The sequence below is a fragment of the Lontra canadensis genome, unplaced genomic scaffold, assembly GCF_010015895.1.
Source record: "Lontra canadensis isolate GAN:19392208 unplaced genomic scaffold, GSC_riverotter_1.0 scaffold39, whole genome shotgun sequence".
Taxonomy (NCBI): domain Eukaryota; kingdom Metazoa; phylum Chordata; class Mammalia; order Carnivora; family Mustelidae; genus Lontra; species Lontra canadensis.
In genome coordinates, this window is record NW_022631033.1 from 6,203,124 (window position 1) to 6,226,776 (window position 23,653).

The 23,653-nt window shown below is 40.1% G+C and overlaps 1 protein-coding gene across 1 annotated transcript in view; it reads left to right on the forward strand.

Moving 5' to 3' along the window:
• Window positions 1–23,653, forward strand: part of MCPH1 (microcephalin 1) — a 239,038-nt gene that overhangs the window by 67,440 nt on the left and 147,945 nt on the right. The window contains exons 10-11 of the mRNA XM_032869818.1: window positions 16,313–16,350; window positions 18,854–19,016. Coding sequence (XP_032725709.1) covers window positions 16,313–16,350; window positions 18,854–19,016 — 201 coding nt within the window. The remainder of the gene's footprint in view (window positions 1–16,312; window positions 16,351–18,853; window positions 19,017–23,653) is intronic.

Genomic DNA, 23,653 nt, shown 5'->3' on the forward strand with positions numbered 1-23,653 from the left:
TCTGGGGAATCTCAAAGGCAGCTTCGGGGACTTGAATGTGGGAAAGGAAAATATAAAAAGATGTCATGAAATTTTGGACACTTGACTAAGACAGGACTGTAGGTTACTTAGAAAGAATACTTATTTACTTCCTTAAGTGATAAGAAAAAATTTTACAAGTTAATGTAGAATAGTATAACTTTAAAATGCTTTACCTTTTTGTCAAATAACTAGATTTCTTAAATACTCAAGGAAACAGTAAAGTCAACATAAACCGTAGAAGGTTACTCTGGTAAAACACAGAATCTTTGTTACCTAAACAAGTTACACAGAAAAATGAATGAATAGATGAATGAACTTTACAGTTTAGATGAAAGCAATTAGCAGCAAACCAAGTAAATGAAACTGTCAATAGAGACCAAGTTTTGCTAAGGTTTTTGTGCATGTCATAGATTTTCAAACTCAAACTTTATAAACCAAGATGAAGTTTGTGCCACATTTTGTCTCTCTCTCTCTTTTTTTTTAAAGATTTTATTTATTTGACAGAGATCACAAGTAGGCAGAGAGGCAGGCAGAGAGAGAAGAGGAAGCAGGCTCCCCGCTAAGTAGAGACCCTGATGTGGGGCTCGATCCCAGGAGAGGCTTTAACCCATGGAGCCACCCAGGGGCTCACATTTTGTCTCTTTTATGATGCCCTTTCACATTCTGGAACAATCTGACCCTTTAGGACCAATCTCAGGGGTTCTGCGGGATCAGAAATCATTTCATAATATTAGAAAATAAGATATTGTTTACATGCGGTGGGTTTATGGTTGGTTATCTCCAAGTGGACCTATGTGGATAGTTGTTAAAAACCCATATAGAAAGCTTTCTGGGGTCTCTGACAAGCTGGCAGTGGGGTTCGGAAATGAAAAATCTGCCCCTTCAGGATAGAGCTCTTCTTATTCTTGAAAAACAGAAGTACGTACACAGTTGTATTTGTTTCAAAGTATAGCTACTTAGTATAAGCCACATATTAATTTTAACTTTTAACTAAAGTAACTAACTTCTAAAATTAGTTACTGAAGTTACTTACCAAAGTAACCCCGAGAAAGCAGGATGGGTACACGTGGAGTGTTTCTGTGTATTTTACTGTCCCCGTAGCACATAAACATAAGAATCAAAAGCATTTAATCTTAAAATTATGCTTGGTTTTTGGGGCACCTGGGTGGCTCAGTTGGTGAAGCATCTGACTTGGGCTCAGGTCATGATCTTGGTGTCCTGGGATCACACTGGGTCCCAGTCCCTGCTCAGCAGGGAGTCTGCCTGTCCTTCTCCCTCTCCCTCTATTCCTTCCCCCACTCATGCTCTCTCTTTTTCTCACTCTCAAATAAGTAAATACAATAAAATAAATTGTGCTTAGGTATAATTTCCGTATTCTATCTTACTAAACATTGATTAGTGAATATGCATTAATTAATTCAGTTTAGCATTAGCCGAGGGTTTTAAGTTACGTAAATATCTTGGAAATTATCTTAAATCTGTTTTACGTTGTGAACAATGTAAAACACAGTTGCCGTTAAAGTAAAATTTGTCAAAAATGATTCAATTTTGTTAAATACAAATTTACATTTTTCATAATCTTAAATATTAAGTATAAATAATACTCGCTTATTCTATCAGTAAGCCTGTGTAAGATTAGGAAGAACATGTTCAAGAGTGAAAATGTACTATTTTATTATACTTATATCTGATAATTCAGAAAAGAGGTGTTTTTAATAAACCAAAAATATTCAACTAATCTCACTTGCTGGAGATTTACCAAAATACGTGAAAACTTGAATTTTTAAAATATTGGGGTCTCAAAAAAAAACTGAGTTTCTATGAGAATAGTTGTTTTTTGTTTTTTGTTTGTTTGCTTTTTTGAATGAATGTTGAAAATACTGGGAGTTCACTTTCCGTAATTTCTGGGGACTTTAGGAATATTCAATTTATAGGTCCTTGTTTCTAAGCCAGTTATAATAGAGCTTCTTTAAGAAGTTTTATAATCTCATTTGGTAACATCTCATGATGCTTTTTTCAGGTGTGTGAATTGCAGGCATATGTGCATAGAGACAGAGCTTGTAATTTCAATTTTACAATTTTACTTTTTACTTGTGGCTCAAGCGTATACGTGGTAGTACAAAACTCAGCCTAGATACCTACTTGGTGGCATGAAATACTTAAGAGTTTTGAGCTCAGAGTAGAAAAATAAACAAAAAACATAAAAAGGGAGATTCTTTATCATTTTCCATACAAAAAAGACAAGTTCTCTATAAACCATCATCCCCTTTACAGATCTAACTGAATGGTCAGATCATAAAACCAAAGGAAGTTGGCATCAGAAATCAAGTAAATACTCAAAAGGAAAAAAATCAAGTTCTTACCATGGTATCAGTAGCCAAGAGTCTGGAGCATAAAGTCAGGAGCTGGACTCAATGTTGGGCCCATAGATCACCAGTCAGGAGGGCGCACAGGGATTGTGAAGAAGCAGGGGCAGTCCCATCTGAGCCACATGCCAAAACTGCAAAAAAACAAAATGCACAAGACAATTAAAATGTTTGTATGCAGACTGTTGTTATAAGGACTATCTTCGTCAATGAGGAATGTCTCAAGAATAAGAAGGGGCCCGGGTTTTACAGAGGCAGGTAGGCTTGGGTGTCATTAGCAAGTCTTAAGGTAATCATGATGAGGATGGAGATGGTCTTACGTGAGTCACTGAGGAAGGGTGGCCGTGCATCCTGTTAAAAAACAAAGTTCAGCTGCAAGGCACCCAGCAGGAAGAGGGGAACCACATGAGAGTTGCATAAAATGGAAAGTTTTTATTGGGAGAAGTCTAGGGCGGAGGAGTTATTAGCACAAGAAAAGAAAGGATTGTTTCAGGCAAGATCACCTTTCCTTAATAGGAAGGGCAAGGGGTCTAATGCAGAAGGCCTCTCCTTCCTGTGGGCCATTGAGGAAGCTCTTGTGGCAGATTATCCAGCTGGTCCCGGTCAGAAAACTCCTGACCCTTGGTAAAACTGCATTTCTGGGGGAGGTTGAAACTGCACTTAGGTTAGGGATTAACGTGGTTTGGTGACTTGGCTGGGCTCAAGTGATGTCCTTTGGGCCTGTGGTTTTAATAGTCCTATCTTGCAGCATGAGAGAGAAGGGTGTTCCTTTCAGTTACACTTTTCTCAGAACACAGAAGGGTTGGAACCTTTTTAACTTGTGCTCTGTGTTCTGGGGCACAGGGCACAGGTGAAGTTCAATGTTATTGTGGAGAATTAACTTTCAGTAGAGTAGGGACACATCTTATGGGATGGGTGAGTCGGTCTCAGTTGTAAAGAGCTGTTTTAATTCTTCAACACTGAACATGGTTGGTTCTAATAAATGTTAGCTGGTCTTTTTGGCCTTTTCCAGTGATGGTAATGAGGCTTACTGACTCTCTTTAGGTTTGTACATTCTGAATATCACCTTCCATGCAGATTTCATGGGGAGGGGAATGGTGCGGATTGGAGGAGCGTCAGGTTACCATCACTAAAGAGAAAAAAGTGGCCAGATTTTCTCCCTGCCTTTATTACCGTCAGTGAAATGTGACACGCAGCAAAGGTTACATAAATAAAGGACTAAGTTAAAAGAAATGGTTTGTATTCTCATGAAATTACAGACTGTGAGGGTTATAATTTACCAAAGTGCTAGCATTAATATTTACTTTCAACAGAATTATTAATCGTGCAGCGCTCTGGGAGTAATTCATTATCTCCTTTCTTAGAGGAGACCCGTGAGATAAGGACCAGCCAAGTGCCCTGTCAAGTATGGAGACAGAGACAAGTGGGCTGCAGAAAGGTCTCGTTCTGGGTCTGCCAGCAGATGATCGTGTTTCATGTGCTTTACATATTCTCTCTGCACAGTGGATTCTTACAGTTTGTGGATTTTCTAGTAGTGACAGCCTTCTACGAAGATGGACCATCCATTAACTTTCATATACAGAAATCTTATTCAAGTCCACAGAACATGCTGAATGCTAGCTACACTCTGGGCAGCTGTAAGGCCGAACTTGATTTGAGTTGTTTTTGCGTTAGTGGTTGTGTGTCTTGCCAATTAAAAGATATGTGCCAGAATTGCATTTTTAAAAGTACATTAGAAGCATTTTTAAGCAGAGAAAGGGTAAAAGAATTGTACCGCGAGGTACTTTTTTTTTTTTTTTTCAAGGGGGCAGCGATCATGGCTTTCTTACTAACCAAAAATAGCGTTATTTAGCCCATGTCTTAAGGAAGGAACCAGGAAGATGCTGTCAAAAGGAGAGCCCAGTGGGTATACACACTGATAGGCCATTCTGAATGCCGCAACACCGTTGCTTCCCTGGTGCAAAACTGGCCTTTGCCACACTGGAAGGGAAGTCCACGGGATGCCCACCAGCCGACCGAGCAGGTCAGCAGACACAAATGATGGGATGTGGTACAGCCTTCTCTGACAGGGCTGTCTGCAGATCAGAGACTTAAGAACGTCAAACCTGCAGAATCCAGTGACTCAAGGGTAGTGTCCTCAAACAGTTCACAGTCTGTGTCACCCAGTCATCTTTCGTTCTGGCTCAGAGTCTTTTCCACAATGTTTCTGTACAAGTTTGGTTTTTTTTTTTCTTTTGTGATCAGATCTCAAAAAGGATTATTCTCGATTACAAACTCAGGCTGCTCTCAATCAGTTATTGCCAGAGTATTAACACAGGGACAGCAAGGGTGTTTGCTAGCCTTCTGGGGGACGCTTGTAAAACCCAGAGCCCTGCTATATTGAACAAATAAAATTAACTCATTTTCACGAGTGATTTCGGATGGGACTTTGTTTCCCTCTAGAAACTAATTAGATAACTAATTATCTAGTTAGTTAGATAACTAACTAGCAGATAGTTGTCTGCTATGCCAAGGGGAAATACCAAGCCTGACAACTCTTCACCAAATTTTACCCTCGGTACACGTGTATTTAGGTGGATTTCTCTTCTGGACGTCCTCAGAATGTCCGAAGTGTTTTGCGCATTCCAGAAGTGACCTTCTACAGCATCTGTGGGGCCAGGACTCTAAGCTGGGTACCAGGGCAGTCTTCCCAGGAGGACTTGGCTCCCTGAGTAAAGGCAGCCTTAGCTCCTTGAAAGAGGCTAGCCAGACCTGATTAAGTGACCACCGTTCTCAAATGACATTCTAGACAAGGCCTGGTTTCATAACCAGGTTTTCCAATTATATTCTGGTAAGATGCAGAACATATTCCGAAATTATACAAAAATCTATACCGCCATGGGAAGCAAAGAGGCTTAGTAAAAGATTCCAAATTTTGAGGCAATCTTTGAAAATCAGGTATCATTTTAAAATGTTTTATTTTAGTTTGCAGAAGTAGTATCTCCTGTATTCTTCTGAATTACGGATAGTGTAAGAAGAAAGAGAAGGGTTCATAAGATAGAGCATTAAAGGAATACCAACAAAATTCTAAGTCCACAAGCACATTGAATTTCCCTCATTTAATCCTATAATTTAGGCTTATCCTCATTTAATCCTAGCTCTGTCCTGTGGGAGCTTGAGTTCATGTCTCCCAAAGCCGTCTGCTGTCGATTACACGGAGGTCTGGGAATCCTGACCCGCTCTATGGCCTGGTCTCAGACCTGTGGAAGCAGCGCCATGAAAAGCCCGTTTATTCTGTGAAGTGTCAGGAGTTTGGATTACTGGGTACCTCCCTTTTTCATGGGGTTTTGGCCAGTTCCGTGTTGAGGTCACAGGCTCTGCCTATAGCTTATTACAGAGCCATTCGGCAAAACAGATCTATAGACTTAAAACAGCGAGGGTAAATTTATTACTCATAATTTTCAAATGTGAAAAGTCTAATGTGAGTAATGTTACAGGGAAATTGGGTTGGTTTATGGCAAGCCAAACAAAATAATAAGATGATTACCAAAAAATTAAACAGAATTTAAGGAAAGCAATTAAACCTATTTTCAAAAAAGTCAGTAAGCATTATCTCCGATTTACAAAATGCTTAAAAAAAAAAAAAAACAGCATTTATTTATGAAAATGATGTAGGAGGGCCAGACACGCAGAGGGGGTCCCACAGGACCGGCCCGGGGGTCCCTGGCTGCGCACAGCATAGAAATCAAACGCAAGCCGGCAGGAGGCGGACGCAGAGCTGCTGAAGGTGTAGAGAGAGCGCAGGCGCGGACAGAGCATCTGGGAGCCTCAGGAGAGAGTCTCGTCTTTGCTCGAGGATTGTGGTCTGGTGTCCGTGTCCTCTCAGGCATCCGGGAACCTGTTGGGACAACGACGAGGGCCCAGGTGACTGTCATAAGTCAGTTCTCCGTCTCCCTTGGAGCCGGGCGGCCGTGGTGTTGAGATCGTGCTCGGGGTCTGGAACACGCATGGGACGGCTCCGCCCTGCGTTCTCTCCTGGTCCCTCCTTACGTGTTTCCTATTCTAGAGACATCGTTCACGCCTTGTCCCTTATAAGGAGGTCACACACTGTTTGCATTCGGAGGCATGTGTAAGGTGGGGGGACCCGGGTAACGGAGCAGGAATGGAAGCAGGAAAAGGGGCAAACAGCAGACTTTAAAAATGGAGTCCTTCAGTTTCTCTATTTCAAGAAGACCAACCTAATTTTTATGGAGGAAACAAATCTTGAGATATAGTATAATGTTTCTGAGGCACAATAAATGTACTGAGAACACGTCAGAATATCAGGAGATTTAGTGAGCCCACGTTAGGTCCTGGACATCGATATTTTTATAAAAAAAAATCATAGACAAGTCTGACATGCATCCCCAGTTGAAAGCCACTGGTCTACAAGATGCTCGATTTAAATTACAGAAGCAGGACACTCACCAAATTAACAATTTAATAACCAAGATTGTAACATGGTACTTTGCCCACTAGCAGCATTGCAGGACTGGGACACCCGAAATAGAAGAAAGCCCAGCTGTCAGGACAGCATCTGGCCGGTGTTGCCCCGAAGGTAAAAACATTATGGACAATAAGGTCAATAACCAATATCAAGGATTTTCCTCAAAGCCTGTGATTTGGAAATATTTATATTGATAACATTGTACCTATTGAATCCTTGCCTAGACAGGCTGAGTGGCCCTTCTGATTTCATACGGAACTTGGCAATCGTGACACATTCAACCTAATTATTCTACAGTTCTCTTAAAAGTGAAAAAATGTATTTTTATGATTTCCAAGGGGAAATCTTAAGGCTAGTTTTAGGTGTGAATGATATCCTTCAAGTTTTATTTTTATATATTTAAGATCCAATTTAGAGAAGGCAAAAATCAGTTACCAGACAACATTTACACAGATCCTTCAGGTAGGATCACGTGTGCCTGAGAAACCATACCAGGCAAGTTATTTAATCACAGTAGTAAGACAACATTTAAAAACAAGCACAGGGGGCGCCTGGGTGGCTCAGTGGGTTAAGCTTCTGCCTTTGGCTCAGGTCATGGTCCCAGGGTCCTGGGATCGAGCCCTGCATGGGGCTCTCCGCTTAGCGGGGAGCCTGCTTCCCCCTCCCCCTCTGCCTGCTTCTGTGCCTATTTGTGATCTCTCTCTCTCTCTCTCTCTGTCAAATAAATGAATAAAAATAAAATCTTTTAAAAAACAAAGTAACAACAACAACATAAAACAACCAAGCATGGACTGTAACCTAAGTGACCAAATTTTATTTCTTAATCACAAGCATCATATATTCAACATAAAGGAGAGATCATTATTCTTTTAAGATACGAGCTTTGCTTTTTAAGCAGATTATACAGAAAGTTAAGACTGATCTTTTGGTTATAGGCAGTAATCTGTAACCATGAGGACAGCCCATCAACATCAGGCACAATTGACTAAAATTATAACACATTTTGAGCTTTCCTTCAGACTCAAGTATATACACCAAAGCAAGTTAAGTGAACTTTCCTAGTCTTGTTCTTCACTATGCCTTTTCTTATCCTGTGGCAAACTGACACTTTGCTTAAGCCCGAAGCTGTGTTCATGGGGTCCCAGCACCTGAATAGTAACAGTGAGATGTCATCTCTATTAACAGGCAGTGTGTTCTTGCTATCTTTAAGTGTGTCAGTAAATATTTTAAAAGTTTTTCAGTTTTAATTTCTATGATGTTAAATATTGATAGCCTTAATCACAAAAACAAAAACTCTTTGTGTTGCTTAATAAGCCCCAATAGTATAAAGGAGTCCAGAGCTCATAAATCCTGAAAACCACTGCTTTAAGAAATACAATTTTTTTTTTGAAAAACAGACTCACAGTTGTATTCCTCTGTCATTATTACTCTTAGTGTAACCTTAACCATTCATATTAATTGTATTTTTTTAGCCAAAGTTACTAAGTTCCATTTCACAGAAAACCGTGAACAATTGCAAAATGTCCATTTTACACAGGTATGTTAGCAGACCAGCAAGGCTTCCATTACACTCTCCTACCCCGTGTCTCTCTTACACCCTTTTAAAGTTGCAAAAAAGAACATGTTCATTGACATGACCCAAAGACAGAGCTTCTGTATGGCACATAAAAATAAACAAAAATATAGAAAAAATTAGAACTCTGCTTAGCAATCAGTGTTTCAGTATTCTCTTATAAATTACTGAGTTATTCAATAATTTTTTTTAAAAAAAGATTTTATTCATTTTAAGGAGAGAGAAAGCAGGTGGAGCTGCAGAGGGAGAGGGAGAGAAGGTCCCAAGCAGACCCTGAGCTGAGCCCAGAGCCCCACACGGGGCTCAGTCTCAAGCCACTGGGATCATGACCTGAGCCGAAACTAAGAGTTGGTCGCTTATCTGACTGCATGATCCAAGAACCCTGTATCCAACAATTTTTTAATTAATATCTCTCCAAGGTTTATGTTATCTAATATTAAAAGGTATCTGGAAGCATATTACAAATTTTTTAAGAGGGCGGCGCCCCGGGTGGCTCAGTGGGTTTAGCATCTGACTTCAGCTCAGGTCATGATCTCAGGGTCCTGGGATATAGCCCTGCACTGGGCTCCCAGCTCAGGGGAGACCCAGCTCCTCCCTCTCCTCCCTGCTCATGCTCTCTCATTCTCTCTTTCAAATAAGTAAATAATAAATAAATGAATAAAATCTGAAAAAAAATTTTAAGAGTTTATTTGGGAGGCACCTGGGTGACTCAGTGGGTTAAGCCTCTGACTTTGGCTCAGGTCGTGGTCTCAGGGTCCTGGGATCGAGCCCCACATCAGGCTCTCTGCTCAGCAAGGAGCCTGCTTCCCCCCACCCCCCGCCGCCACCTGCCTCTCTGCCTACTTGTGATCTCTCTCTCTCTCTGTCAAATAAATAAATAAAATCTTAAAAAATAAAAGTTTATTTGGACAAAATTTGACTTAAATCAGGCACTGACAAACCCGAAGTGGTTAGGGGTGTTCCAAGGCCATGAACTAAGGGAGAAACTTACAGAGAAGATGCGGAATCAAAGCAAGGAACTTATTTGATTGGCTCTAGCTTAAGCAGTTGCCTTATATGGGAAAGCTTAGTTGGCTGCTTGTGATTGGTTGCTCTTCAGTTTTGATTTCTTAAACTTAAGGGGTTTACAGGCTCTGGTGTTTGTTTGCTTACATAGGCTGCTAAGGCCTGAGAGCCACCTTAGTCCAATGGCCTCCTTGTTTAATTAGTTCAACACTAAAGATCCTGGAAATTATCTTCACACTGATGTATTATTAAATACAATTAGTACTGATATAAAAAGCTTGTTAGAATAATGATTTGTCACAAGTTTACATTTTTTTTAAATCTTAAACATTATACAGGAATAATGTTATTTTATTTGACCAGTAAACCTGTCTAAGTCTAGGGAAAATAAACTCAAGTAGAATAAAATGTATGTTTATATTATACTTAACATGGAGAATTCAGATAAGACGTAACTGTTTTCATTAAGCCAAAATTACTAAACTAATAGTAATTTCCAAATACATTAACTGTGTGAATTTGAATTCTTAAAACATTTCTGAGTTAGTTATAATTTCAGCCGCTGGTCAAGAACAAAGACAGAAATACTAAGACCAGTCCAGATTTCAGGAAGCTATTCTCCTTCCTTGTGGGCATGAATGTCTTAATTGATTTTAGCTCCAAAACGGGCAAATAAGCAAGCAGAAGAAAAGAAAAAAAAAAAAAAAAAAAAAGCTAATAAACCCAGTCCTCTATGGTCTCTTACCAAAAAAGAATAAATCTCTATAATCCATTAATTAATTTATATAGAACACAATGTAGTCAGACCATAAAACCAAATTCCTAAGCATTGCTTCCACTAATGGCAAATCATTCATCCATTAATGAAACAAAACAAAACAAATGGAGAGGAAAATTAAAATCAGAGAAACAGAGCCAGCAAAGTTCTGGCTTGCCACTTGGCATTCAGCTCCGGGAGCCAATAATAGACCTTCCTGGGCTCAAGCCGCCTGTGGAGTGTTCTCTGGCGATAAAGATTAGCGGCTTCTGTCAGACAGAAGCCGCTAATCTTTAGCAGATGAGTCTGTTGGGCAACTTGGTGGAAAACCTTCATAACTGTTAAAAGATAATTTTTTAAAGATACATCATCACTTTCCCTCTAATAGAAAATGAATATGTGTTAAAGATTTTATTTAACTCATTAATTAATGATGAGACTGGGAAGTTGTTTTGTCCTCTGCAAAGGAGAATCCACAGGGGAGACCTGTTCATGGATCATTAGGAGTGCAGACAGGGCTCTGTCACTGCGGGGAGAGGGAAGTCACTTGAATGTCCATGGGACAGGGTTTGCATTTCTATAGACAAGAACAATTAGCATTCTTATCAATTTTCTACAGCTAATAAGGTTGTAAAATAGCTCAAAGATGACAAAAGGTATAAACCCCGCAGAAGCGGATAACCCTGAAGGGTGTGTGTGCCGAACAGCACGGAAGTGTCCATTGGAGACACCCAGTATGTCTTCTGTTCCTTGTCAAAATATTTCCCAATTTTCTCCTCCAGCCTTGATTCTACAACCAACTTTTAAAAATATTTACTTTATCACGTATCTATTTCTCCCTCCATTAACCATCTTATTTTGTTACTCATTTGTAAAGAAGTTGCATGTACCAGTCCATGTCATGTAGAAGGAGCTTTCTTGAGTAATCAGGGGATTTCTATTGGACGTATTTTCTAATGTGTAATTTATCAGAACGGTTAAGTAAATGTGCTGGCTCATAATAACATTGCTGCTTCTGTCTCATCACTGTGTTTCAGGCCAGGAGTATTTGTCACACCGGTCTGAATGTGTGCTCTCTATCATGGCACTTGTTAGTGTGGGGCTCCAGGGGGAGCTTGTCTTTTCTTGTAGGTTCTGTGGCTGAACCGTGTCAATGAACCTTAAATCTTCTAGATTTCTTACCCAACATCTACAAGTCAGATTGTTTGTTTTGTCTTCTTTATATTTTTTCTCTTCATTGAGATTTTTATTTTGGGGTTTGAGTTTCCTTATATACAACCATTTCTTTCCCTCAGCCTAGGTGGGATGTCCCCTCTCTGTCAAACTTCTGGTAGACATAAGTATGTGACCTTCCTTCACTCAGACTTAACAGGGGTCATGTTCATGATTTTCTCTTTTTGAGGGATAGATTGATTATATTCAAAGGTTCATGTATATTTAGAGTGAGACGTGAAGCCCCCAGAGGCTGTGAGAATAAGGGTGACGTGATCTGATGTGTGTTTCCACAGCGTGGCTCTGACTCTGTGTTGAGCAATGACTGAAGTCTCAGGGATTTTAGCAGGGAGAAGAATTAAGTGGCTTTGACAGTGACTCACGTGAGATGCTGGCATGTCACGAGTGGAGTTGATGAGAAGTGGTCAGAGTCTAGATACATCTGCAAGGTTGAGTTGATAGGATGAGATGATAGGATTGGATGTGGGGTTTGAGAAAATAATGGCGAGAATGATGATGAAAATGCTTTTGACCCGTGCAGGAGTGGAATTGCCACTAAGCCAGTGAGGCTTGGAAGGAGTGGGCTGGGGAGAGAAGATTGTAGTGTAATTGTTTTATTGTGATAAAAAACATACAATATAGCATTTGCCATTTTAACAGTTTTTAAGTGTATGGTTCAGTGGCAGTGTTCACTTGATGCAGTCATCGTCACTGTTTCCAGAAAATTTTCTTCACTCCAAAGTAAAACTTGGAACTCATTAAGCAACAACTCGCCATTCCCCCCCAACCCCTGGCCCCCGGGAGTCTGTTCTGTTTTCTGCCTCTGTGAATTTACCTATTCTAGATATTTTATGTAAGTAGAGTCATACAATATTTGTCTTGTATATCTGGCTTTTTTCACACACACACTGTTTCCAGAATCATACATGTTGTGTATTACAGCCTCCCTACTTTTTATGGCTGAATAATAATATTGTATTGCTCGTAAACACCAGATTAATCACATCCATTCATTTATTGTTGGGCATGTAGGCAGTTTCCACCCTTTGGCTCTTGTGAATAATGCTGTGATGAAAATTCTCACACAAGTATTTGAGTCCTTGTTTTCAATCCTTTTTGGTATATACCTTGGAGTAAGTGTTTTGACTGTGTGGGTTTTTGGGTTTAACTTTTTGAGGAACGACCAAACTGTTTTCCACAACACTGGCATCATATTTAAAAATCAACATTGGTTATTTTTCACGTTTTTGATTATAGCCAACCTAGCAGGTATGAAGGGGTGTGTATCTCATGGAGGTTTTGTTTTGGATTTCCCTATCTAGTGATGTTGAGCATGTTTTCATGTGCTCATTGTCCATTTGCTTTTCTTCTTTGGAAGGAATGTCTATTCAAGTTATTTGCCCATTTTTAAAGATTTATTTATTTATTTGACAGAGAGATCACAAGCAGGCAGGGAGGCAGGCAGAGAGAGAGGGAGAGGTATGCTCCCCGCTGAGCAGAGAGCCCGATGCAGGGCTCGATCCCAGGACCTTGAGATCATGACCTGAGCTGAAGGCAGAGGCTTAACCCGCTGAGCCACCCAGGCACCCCTGTTTGCCCATTTCTAAAAAAGATTTATTTATTTATTTATTTATTTATTTATTTATTTTAGAGGGAAAGAGAGTGCGAGAGCACAAGCAGGAGGGGGAGAGGGAGAAAAGCCCAAGCAGATTCTGTGTTGAGTGTGGAGCCTGGCACAGGGCTCAGTCCCAGGACTCTGAGATCACGACCTGAGTTGGACACTTAACTGACTGAGTCACCCAGGCACCCCTGCCCATTTTAAAAATGAGCTGTTTGTCTTTCTCTTGTTGTTAAGGTGTAGACATTCTTTATGTATTACGGATATTAAATGCTTCTCAGATATATGATTTGCAAATAATTTTCTCCTATTCTGTGGTTATCTTTTTCATTCTCTTGATAGTATTTTTTCATGCATCAAAGTTTTTAATTTTGATGAATTCCAATTTATTTATTTATTTGTTTTCTTTTTGCCTGTGCTTTTGGTGCCCTATTTAAGGAACTGTTGCCAAATCCAGGGTCACGAAGATTTTCCCTTTTGTTTTCTTCTGAGAGTTCTGTAGCTTTAGCTCTTAAATTTAGTTCTTTGATCCACTTTGTGTTAATTTTTGTATGTGGTATAAAGTAGAGGTCCAATATCATTTTTGTCTGTGGGTATCTAGTTCTGCCAGCACCATTTGTTGAAGACACTATTCTTTACATGTGAATGGTGTTGGCACCCGCCCTGCTCAAAAATCAGTTGACCTTAGATGTGAGAGTATTTCTGGGCTCTCGACTCTATATTAATTTCTGTTCTTATGCTGACCTCGTACAGTGTTGATTACTGTAGTTTTATAGTAAGTTCTGAAATTGGGAAGTATCAGACCTCCAGCTTTGTGTTTCTTCTTCCAGATTATTTTGGCTGTTTTGGGTTTTCTTGGAATTCCATATAAATTTGGGATGTGTTTTTCCATTTCTACAAAACTCACCATTGGGATTTTGATAGAGATTGCATTAAAGGTACTTTAGATAGTCTTGTCATTTTATGATATTAAATTTTCCAGTGCATGAATGCAGGATGTCTTTACATGTGTTTAGGTCTTTTCAAATTTCTTTCATCATTTTTTAAAAAAATTTCAGCGTTTGGTGTTTTGCATCTTTTTTATTAACTTTATTCCCAAGTATTTTATTCTTTTGGACACTAATATAAATGAAATTATTTCTTTATTTTCTTTTCTGATCATTATTCATGTATAAATACAACTGATTTTTGCACATCGATTTTTGTATCTTGTGACTTTGCTGGATTCATTTATGAGTTCTGTTTTTCTGGGTTCTTTAGAGTTTTCTGCATATAAGATCATCTCATTTATGAGTAGAGATAGCTTCACTTCTTTTTCAGTTTGGGTGTCTTTTATTTTATTCCATTTTTCTTGCCTAATTCCCTGACTAGAACAGTGTCTCAGTTTTGGACGTGTCAAATTCAAGATCCTTATTAGACCTCCAGATGGCCCTCCTTATCATGTAGTGAGTAGAATATTTGAGTCTGGGTGTCAGGTTTGTGCTAGAGATATGAACTTGGGAATTGTCAGCTTGTGGCTGGCATGTAAATCCATGAGGCTGTGTGAAGGATCACCTGGAGAGGCGGGTGCAGGTAAAGAAGGGTGAAGCCGTGGGGAGAAAGCCTAGCATTGGAGAAGTCAAGAGGTTTCCTTGTCCATTCCCCTTCCCTCTTTGGGTGATTTTCCACAGATGAAATTCCACTGGCATCTTTTGGATGGTTCTACAGAAGAAAATGGGTGTCGTGGAAGGAGCACCTGTTGGACTTTATTTGGGGCTCATTACATTCCTGGGCCTGCATAGCTTTCCTTCAAGGATAACACTGAGGATCACAATCAGGTTCCACTGGAATCTCCCTTGGTGATTATAGACTCCTACATAAAGGCCTTGTCTTCCAACTCAGCCCACAAAGCTGTGCTGTGGTTGTTTGCTTTGTATCCAAAGCAAATGAGGGCTAACAACAGACTCTCTTGGAGGGACAACTGCAAGAGGTCAGTGATCCTCAGAGTTACCACATCTGACACTTCTTCGAGTATCTTTTTTTGGGGGGAAATCTTTTTTTTTTTTTTTTTTTTTAAGATTTTATTTATTTGTCAGAGAGAGAGAGAGAGCACAAGCAGGCAGAGTGGCAGGCAGAGGCAGAAGCAGGCTCTCTGCTGAGCAAGGAGCCTGATGTGGGACTCGATCCCAGGATTCTGGGATCATGACCCGAGCAGAAGGCAGTGGCTTAACCGGCTGAGCCACCCAGGTGCCCCTGAGTATCTTTTTGATTCATATTATCTCTTCATGCTCTTTCCTCCACTTTCCCCAGATACACCCGTACAGCGCACAGGCTCCTTCGACTCCACCGTGTGTGTCCACACTAGTCCTTTAAATGCCTTTTGTTCCTTCTTCTCATTTACGTGCATGGTCCTTCAAGACACACTCAGTGTGCGATGGTTAGCTCATGGTTTCACTGCACAGTTGGTTGCATTCAAAGTGTTTCATCTCAGTTACAAAAATGTATGGATAGTGTGAGTCCATTTTATTTTAATTATATATATATATATACACACCCTCCCATGGAAGGAACATTTGGCAGAATATAAACTAAATTATTGGACAATAGTCTTTTCTGGATGGTAGAATTATAGGGGAATTTATATTTCTAATGATGTATTTCCAAAGCATTTAACATACGTGTTTTTTAATGCCATCAGCATGTGTCTATGTAAGTAAAAAAAAGTATTTAAAAACTTACTTAAAAAAAAGGAACTTTACAGTTCCAATTAATAGCAGATGCTAACTCATGAATAAGCAGTCCCATTATCTGAACTTCTGGGTGTGAGAGGTTAAAGCATTTAGGGACCCAGGCACCAGGACCACGAGCAGTATTGTGTATGTGTGACTGAGGCAGGGCTAGAGTTGTATAGAAACTGGAAAATAGGTCTTTAGCCTGAATAAAATGGCGTCTTACCCTCTTCTTCCTCGCTGATACCTAAGCAGGATGGCACATTTAGAGGTCCGCTAGCTAACTAGGAGAATGGACTTCTGGGGGAAGTATTTCTCTCCGCCCCCCCTCCCCCGCCCCGCTCCTCTACCTCATGTTCGGGAATTATTTTGGATTGGTTTGGGATAGTATCTGAATTTATATCTCTCGGGCTGTTCTTTTTTTTTTTTTCCAGGAATATTAAGTTTTTTTACTTTGATATATGCTTAAATGTTTATTTTTTAAGTGATGTAACTTTTCAAAAAATGTATTAAAGTTAATTTCTGTGGGAAAAAATGTTTTTTATACTTCTGACTGTTTTTTGTTCCTTCTCTTTTGAAATCTCTAGCCAACAAGAACATTAGTCATGACAAGCATGCCATCTGAGTAAGTACTCATTGTTTTGATAACTTTCTACTCAATGTAAAAATTTTAGATTTTTCTTTCATATACTGTGATGCTGCATGTTTAAGGCAGCCCATAGCTTTGTGCCGTTTTGCTGTTACTCTGTACAATTGGTGTTGGAGTTAGAAGAACCCTGGAAGTAAAAAACGGTGGTTAGAAGCCTATGAGCAGGTTAGCGCTGAAGACTTTGTGAGTTGTTTACGCAGCATTAGGAGGGATTCCGGTGTTTTTCTCTTCCTCGTGTTTGTTTCATATGTACTGTCTCTGTGTGTCCACCACTTCTGCCCCACGAAAGTCCAGTAAATGGAGCATCACTGGCTGATTCCCTCAAAGTTCTTAAAGGAACACTTTGCTGGGACACTCTTTACAACGCTATTAAAGCCATTATCCACACATTTTGGGAAAGAGTTAATAGCTTGCTGGCACGCTCTTATCATCTTCCTTAAACATTTAACACAATATATAGCACATCCAACAAAAATACAGCACCATATTCTTTGTAACAGATTTTTGAATTCCTGTTTAAAGGGGAAAACCATGTTTTGTTTTTTATATCAATCATATGTTTTAAGGTTTTAAGGCATTCATCAAAACATTGGGACATTTCAGTGAAAAATAGCCTGTAAAAAAGTGCATGCTTGTAATACTTGATGTTGTAGGATCCTTTTCCTACTGATGGCATATGAGATCAAAAGGACCAGTAGTTCAAACACCGTATATTAGCTAGTGTAAAAAGAGCACACTCACGGTTTTTGTTGATCTCTTATGAAATATACTGAACATTCTAAATCATCTAATATGGAAGCCAAAATTGAGTGTGGTCAGTGTGATATTTTTTAAAATCTATATTTTTGCCCCCAATATAAAACACATTAGTAAATAGTTATTTTCTCCATCAGAGTTTTAAAAATCAAACTTTTCATTTAGGCCATATTCTCTTTTTATCCGCTCCCCCCCATTTATACTTCTTGTCTGGACTTAAAAACAAAAGACCTAGACGTTCTGATGCCACAGTGATCAGCTGTGTCTCGAAGAGACACTTGTGGCTGATTAACACGTCTGGCAAATAGCAGGCGGCTGCCAGGCTTAGAACAGGAAAATCATCGATATGTGGAGATGAAGGGCTCTGGTGAGCATATGGTTAGAGCTTTTCACTTCCTTATGCTTTTGTTTTCTTTGTGTTTTCCCTGAATTTAATATTTTCCATCACCCCAATAAGCACTGATTCTATGTTGAAGTGCTGATAGGGCTGGGGTCTTGCCCCATCTGTTTTTTTTTTTTGCCATAGGGATCTCGTAGAATTTAGAGTGTGATTCAGTACCACCCTTTCGTTTCACTTGTAAGGAAATAGGTCTTGAGATTGACATGCCCAAGATGGTAGAGATAAAACTGGGAAGGACTGTGAAGCCCGTGGGGCAATGTTAGAGGTGGTCGTTGCAGGGGCAAGGACAACCTCTTTCTCTTCATATTAATTTTTAGAGAGAAGAGAAATGTATCTCTTAACTCACCAAATAGGTTATAGTGACTTAGAAAGCCCTTCATGTCCTTTATATTTCACTGGGGATTTCCAAAATTCTGGGAGGGAGAGGGAAGTGCAACGTGTCAAAGCCAAGGGCTTTAGTAAGGTAATTGTAAAAGGAGGAGAGGAAAAATGGTAAACAATTTGGTGAGGAGGTTAGATGGTAAGGATATATATTTCTTAAAAGGTACTTAAGGCACTAATGGAATGGCAGACCAGAAGACAAATGATGATGGGTTTTGCAAAAATAAGGAGCCTCTGCCAAATTAGCCCCAAGGCTTGAGCTGATAATGTAATGAAAAGGGCCTTTTCCTGGCTCTTACTAGAAAAAACTGTGGTGTGAATTCAAATAAATGTTATACTTCAAATAAAATAAGCAAGTAATAAGCTTGGTCCAGGTTGGTTCAGATCTCTCTGAGGTGGGAAGAGCTGGGGCCAATCCTGATGCTAGCTGTGTTCCCACCCGTGGATGAAGCCACTTGAGCCTGGGGCAGCTTTGTCAGATTTTGTTTTTTGTGTTTTTTTTTTTTAAGATTGTATTTATTAAAAAAAAAAAAAGATTGTATTTATTTATTTGACAGAGAGAGATCACAAGTAGGCAGAGCAGCAGGCAGAGAAAGGGGGAAGCTGAGCAGAGAGCCCAATGCGGGGCTCAATCCCAGGACCCTGAGATCATGACCTGAGCCGAAAGCAGAGGCTTAACCCGCTGAGCCACCCACAACTGACAACAGCTTTGTCAGTTGTTAAAATAGACAGTTGGAGCTGAGAACTGAAGTTTTTTTTTCTTTCTCCATACTTTAAGGCATTGATTATAAATAAATTAAAATGTGAGCTCCGTAGCTGAGATCAACGTCGAATTTTAGCTTTCTATTTTTTTAAAAAAAATTGTTCTTCAGTATAACCACCTTGATGTTCATATGTAGGAAACATAGTAATCTGTTGATTTTTTCCCCTCCTATTTGTCAGAAAGCAGAACATTGTCATCCAGGTTGTGAATAAGTTGAAGGGCTTTTCATTTGCCCGGGAAGTTTGTGGCACTACCACCCATGTGCTCGCCGGGAATCCCCTGCGTACCCTGAATGTGCTGCTGGGAATCGCTCGTGGCTGCTGGATTCTCTCTTATGAATGGGTAAGCCGTTGTGTAAGCAGCTGTTGCAAGTACATATATGAAAACAGAAGCTAGATATGGTCATCTGAGGCAGTGACACTAGATCACTTGATTTGCACTCGTGTGACTTTGCACACTTTCCTGTGAGTGGTGAATCCCGCTCCTGTTCTCTCCTTGAACTCTTCTCCCTTTGGCCCAGCACCTCCAGCCACTGCTGATCCCTTGGGAACGGGAGTGTGGTGAGGACCAAAAGCAGAAGAGTGGCCTTCTGGATACAGAGCTCAGCCACTGGCAGAAATAAGATTAGAACAGGCTTGGAATGAAAACACAAAATGCGTGTTCTCACAGTCAAATGAACTTTCTTCTGTGTTTGACCAAGAAATAATGTGACCTATGTTAGTGATGGTTTAAAAAGCCAAAAGAATTCAGTGATTGTTTTTACAGATGGATTTACTTAGGATGAAACATGTTCATTTAATCCCATTTGGATATGTTTTATCTTACGCATATCTGTCTGTAACATTGCTTGCCCTTATTTCTGCGCATTAAAGGTAGTTTTTTAAAAAAAAATCATTGTTTTCACTATTCATAGAAACTAAGATTGTTTGTTACTCTTTCTATTTTTACTTTGATCCTCAACCTATGGTTCCTCCAAAGCATTGCTGTCTGATGAAAGTACTGTCATTTCTTACTTGTGTTACTATACTGAATATGCCACATATCCACCTTCCCCTTCTTCCTCCTCCCCCTAAGAATGTATTATATTAATACTGTGTTAATTTAAGCCAGTAGGACTATAATACGCAAACAAACTACAGATGTATTTTTAAGAATGGTTGTGGTCTTTTTCCTGTGTCATGACTTAACCCCGCAGCTCTCTGGTATGAGATGTTTGTGACTTTGTGCTTAAAGTCATGAAGTGGAAAAGTTTTAAATTCCCCCCCAAAAAGTACTATTTGCATTGGCAGCAACTGGGGACTACCTTACCTAATTGTATATTTGTACTGATTCCCATTTATTTGTAAGAAATATGATCTATAACTCCATGAATGAATACCCTGTATTCCTTTTCTCCAATTCTCAATCTTTCTGGGTCTTTATCAATCAGCTCTTCCTTCCCTCATGTCTCAGAGGAAAAAATGTTCTTTATCATTTAGGAGGACATACATCTGTGCTTGATTCTGTACCCAATCTATTCTTCTGGGACGTTGAGCAGGGAGGTCAGACATGAGAATCAGTATTTACTGTTGCCATGTGTAAAGACCAACTCCCTGGATGCATCCTTGTTTCTGCTTAGTGTACTGCCAATATTCTCCCACTAATCCTACATAGACACAGAGCCAGATGCAAATTTAGCATATGGTAACTATATGTGGGATTAACTACTACACATGAGAAAGGCAGGAAGTGGAACATATTTGGGGAACTTCCAGGGCTGAGGCAGAACCTGGGCCACTTGTCACATGAGTGAATAAATGAAGTACAACTACAATAAGGTGAGAAAATGAAATTAAAGTTAAAGAGGTTAAAGAGGAAGAAATGGTACTGTGGCTCTTCAGACACCATGATCATCCATGTAGACAATCACAAGAAATCTGTAAAAAAGCTCTTAGAACAAATTGCCAAAATACAAGGATATAATAATACAGGGTCGACACTGAAATACTCAAGTGTAAATCTGACATAAAAATATGTGCAGAATCTGTATGCTGAAAACTATAAAACATTGGTTAAAAAATTAAAGAATAAATGGAGAAGCATACTATGTTCATGGATTGGAAGACTCAGTATAGTTAAAATGTCACTCCTCCCTAAAACAATCTATAGATTCAATACATTCCCAATTAAAACCTCAGCAGAATTCTTTGAAGATATAGATAAGCTGATTCTAAACTATATACATATACTTGTATATGTATATAACTATGACATATATACATATATATATATATATAGAGAGAGAGAGAGAGAGAGGAACTAGCATAGTTAAAACAATTTTGAAAGAGAGGAACAAAGAGGACTAATATGATCTGATTTTTAAGGCATCCTTTAAAGTCTCTGTAATCAAGGCAATTCAGTGTCTGGGAAAAGACAGACATAATGAAACAGAATGTAGAGTCCAGAAATAGACCCACAAATATGGCCCACTGGTTTTTGACCAGGAACCAAAGTCAGTTCAGTGGAGGAAGGTGAGTCTTTTCAGTAAAAGGTGCTAGACATCCGCAGACGAAAACTGGATCTGTGCCTCACACTGTATGCAAAGATTACCCCCAAATGGATCAGACTACAATGTAGACTATAAAACTCTAAAAAGTACATAGGATATGACCCAGGTTTAGGTGGAGAGTTCTTTTTTATTTATTTATTTATTTATTTATTTATTTAAGAGAAAGGGAGAGAGAGAGAACGTGATTAGAGGAGGGACAGAAGGAGAGGGAGAGTCAGACTCCCCGCTGAGCATAGAGCCTGATGCAGGGCTTGATCCCGGGATGCTGAGCCCACGACCTGAGCCAGAGTCAGATGCTGAGCTGACTGAGCCCCCCAGGCGCCCCCAGAGCTCTTAGATACGACACGTGAAGCATGATATGTAAAATGAGAAGTGATAAATGACACTTCGTCAAGTGTAAAAACTTACACTCCATGAAACACATTCTAAGCATTTGCATAGCTCATCTGACAAAAGACTTAAATCCAAAATATATAAAGAACTCTCAAAACTCAAAAATAAGAAACAACCCAAACAAAAAATAGCCCAAAGCTTTTTTTGAACACCCTGTCAAAGATACGCAGATGAAAAATGCTCAACATCATTAGAGAAATATGATTTACAACCACGGGGAGATACTGCCGCATATTTAACAGGGTGGCTGGATTATGAAGTACAGCGACAATCCTCTAGAAAAGAGGGAGAACATCGTACACGGCTGGTGAGGGTGGAAGGTTGTTCCAAATCATGGCTGGGAAATTTTATGTGATGTTGAATGTATCCTCACTGTGTCACTGAGCAACCCAGCTCCTAGGTGTTTGCCCTAGAGACGTGAAAGATCACGTTCATACAAAAACCTGTACATGAATATCATGAATATTTGTAGCAGCTTTGCTTATAATCAGCAAAACCTGACAACAGCACACATGTCCCTTGGTGGGTAGAGGGAAAAATAAACTTCTGTACTGTGGAATACTGCTCAGTAATAAAAGGCAGTTGTGAGAGGGACGCCCCCGTGACTCAGTCAGTTAAGTGTCTGACTCTTGGTTTCGGCTCAGGTCACAATCTCAGGGTTGTAAGATCAAGCCCCACTTCTGGCTCTGCACTCAGCATGGAGTCTGCTTGTGCTTCTTTTCTTCTTTTTCTCCCTCCCCGTCTTATCCCACCTTCACTCTCTCTCGCTCTCCCTTTCTCTCTCAAATACATACATACATACATACATACATACATACATACATAAAATCCTATTTAAAAAAAAAAGACAACCATGATTCTTGCCACAGCTTGGATGACTCTCTTGCGCTGTGGACTCCCTGCTGGTGGACCAGCTGACTGCAGGATAGGATGGTCCTCTTCTCTCTTTGCAGGGCTGCCCAAGCTCCATTTCAACCAGCTGCACCCCCATCTCCCACAGAACCCCGGCTTCTAGGTGTTGGGCTGCTGGGGTTCCCAGACGGGTCTTAGGTCCAGTCTTCGAGGCCCTGACTGCTACAGTGAGGGCGGGATCCTGAAGGCAGGACCATTATGTTTGAGGAATAATAAGAAGGCTCGGTGGGGACTCACCAAGAGAAAAAGTAGGAGATGAGACAAGAGAGCCAGCGGGTGAAGGGAAGCTTGGCCATGGTAGTATTTGGATAATGTTCCTGTGTCATGATGAGCTATCAGAAAGTTTCTGTTCAGGGAGCAAGATGCCCTGAGCTGTGTTTTTCAAAGGATGGTGGCTCCCTCTGGCTGGGTACCAAGTGATGGTAGCACCAGGAGCCCACATGTCACCCATGGATCCTTGCCAGATACTCAGCCAACTCAGCCAGAAGCAATTCTCTTAAATAAGCACAAGTGATACCACCTTGAATAATTTCTTCTTCTAAGGAGTCCATGGTACTGTATGCATTTCATGTGACTGCTGTAACACATTGCCATAAATTTATTGGCTTAAAACTAGCACATATTAAAAAAAAAAAAAGTAGCACACATTTATTCTCTTATAGTTTTTTGGAGGTCAGGAGTTCAAAATAGGTTTCTCTGGGCCCAAGCCCAGGTGTTGTCAGGGCCGCATTCCTTCCAGAATCTCTAGGGGGAGTCTGTTTCCTACCTTTTCCAGCTTTTAAAGGCCACCTGCTTTCCTTGGCTTATGGCCCCTGGCAGGAAGTGACTTCTGCTTCTCTTATCACACCTGCTCTGATTTCTGGCCTCTGTCTTTCACTTATAAGGACGCTTGTGTTCTCATGGGGCCAAGCTGGATAACCCAGGACAGCTCCCCATCTCAAGGTCCTCAACTTCATTGCATCTGCAGTGCTCCTTTCACCATGGAAGGTAACACATTCACAATTCTGGGGGTCAGCTGTGGATGGCTTCTAGGGGGTGCATCATTCTGGAGTCCCATATGTACGAGGATACTAACTCCATAAGCACCATATTATCCACTTCGCTGTACCGCAGGTTGATGACTTTT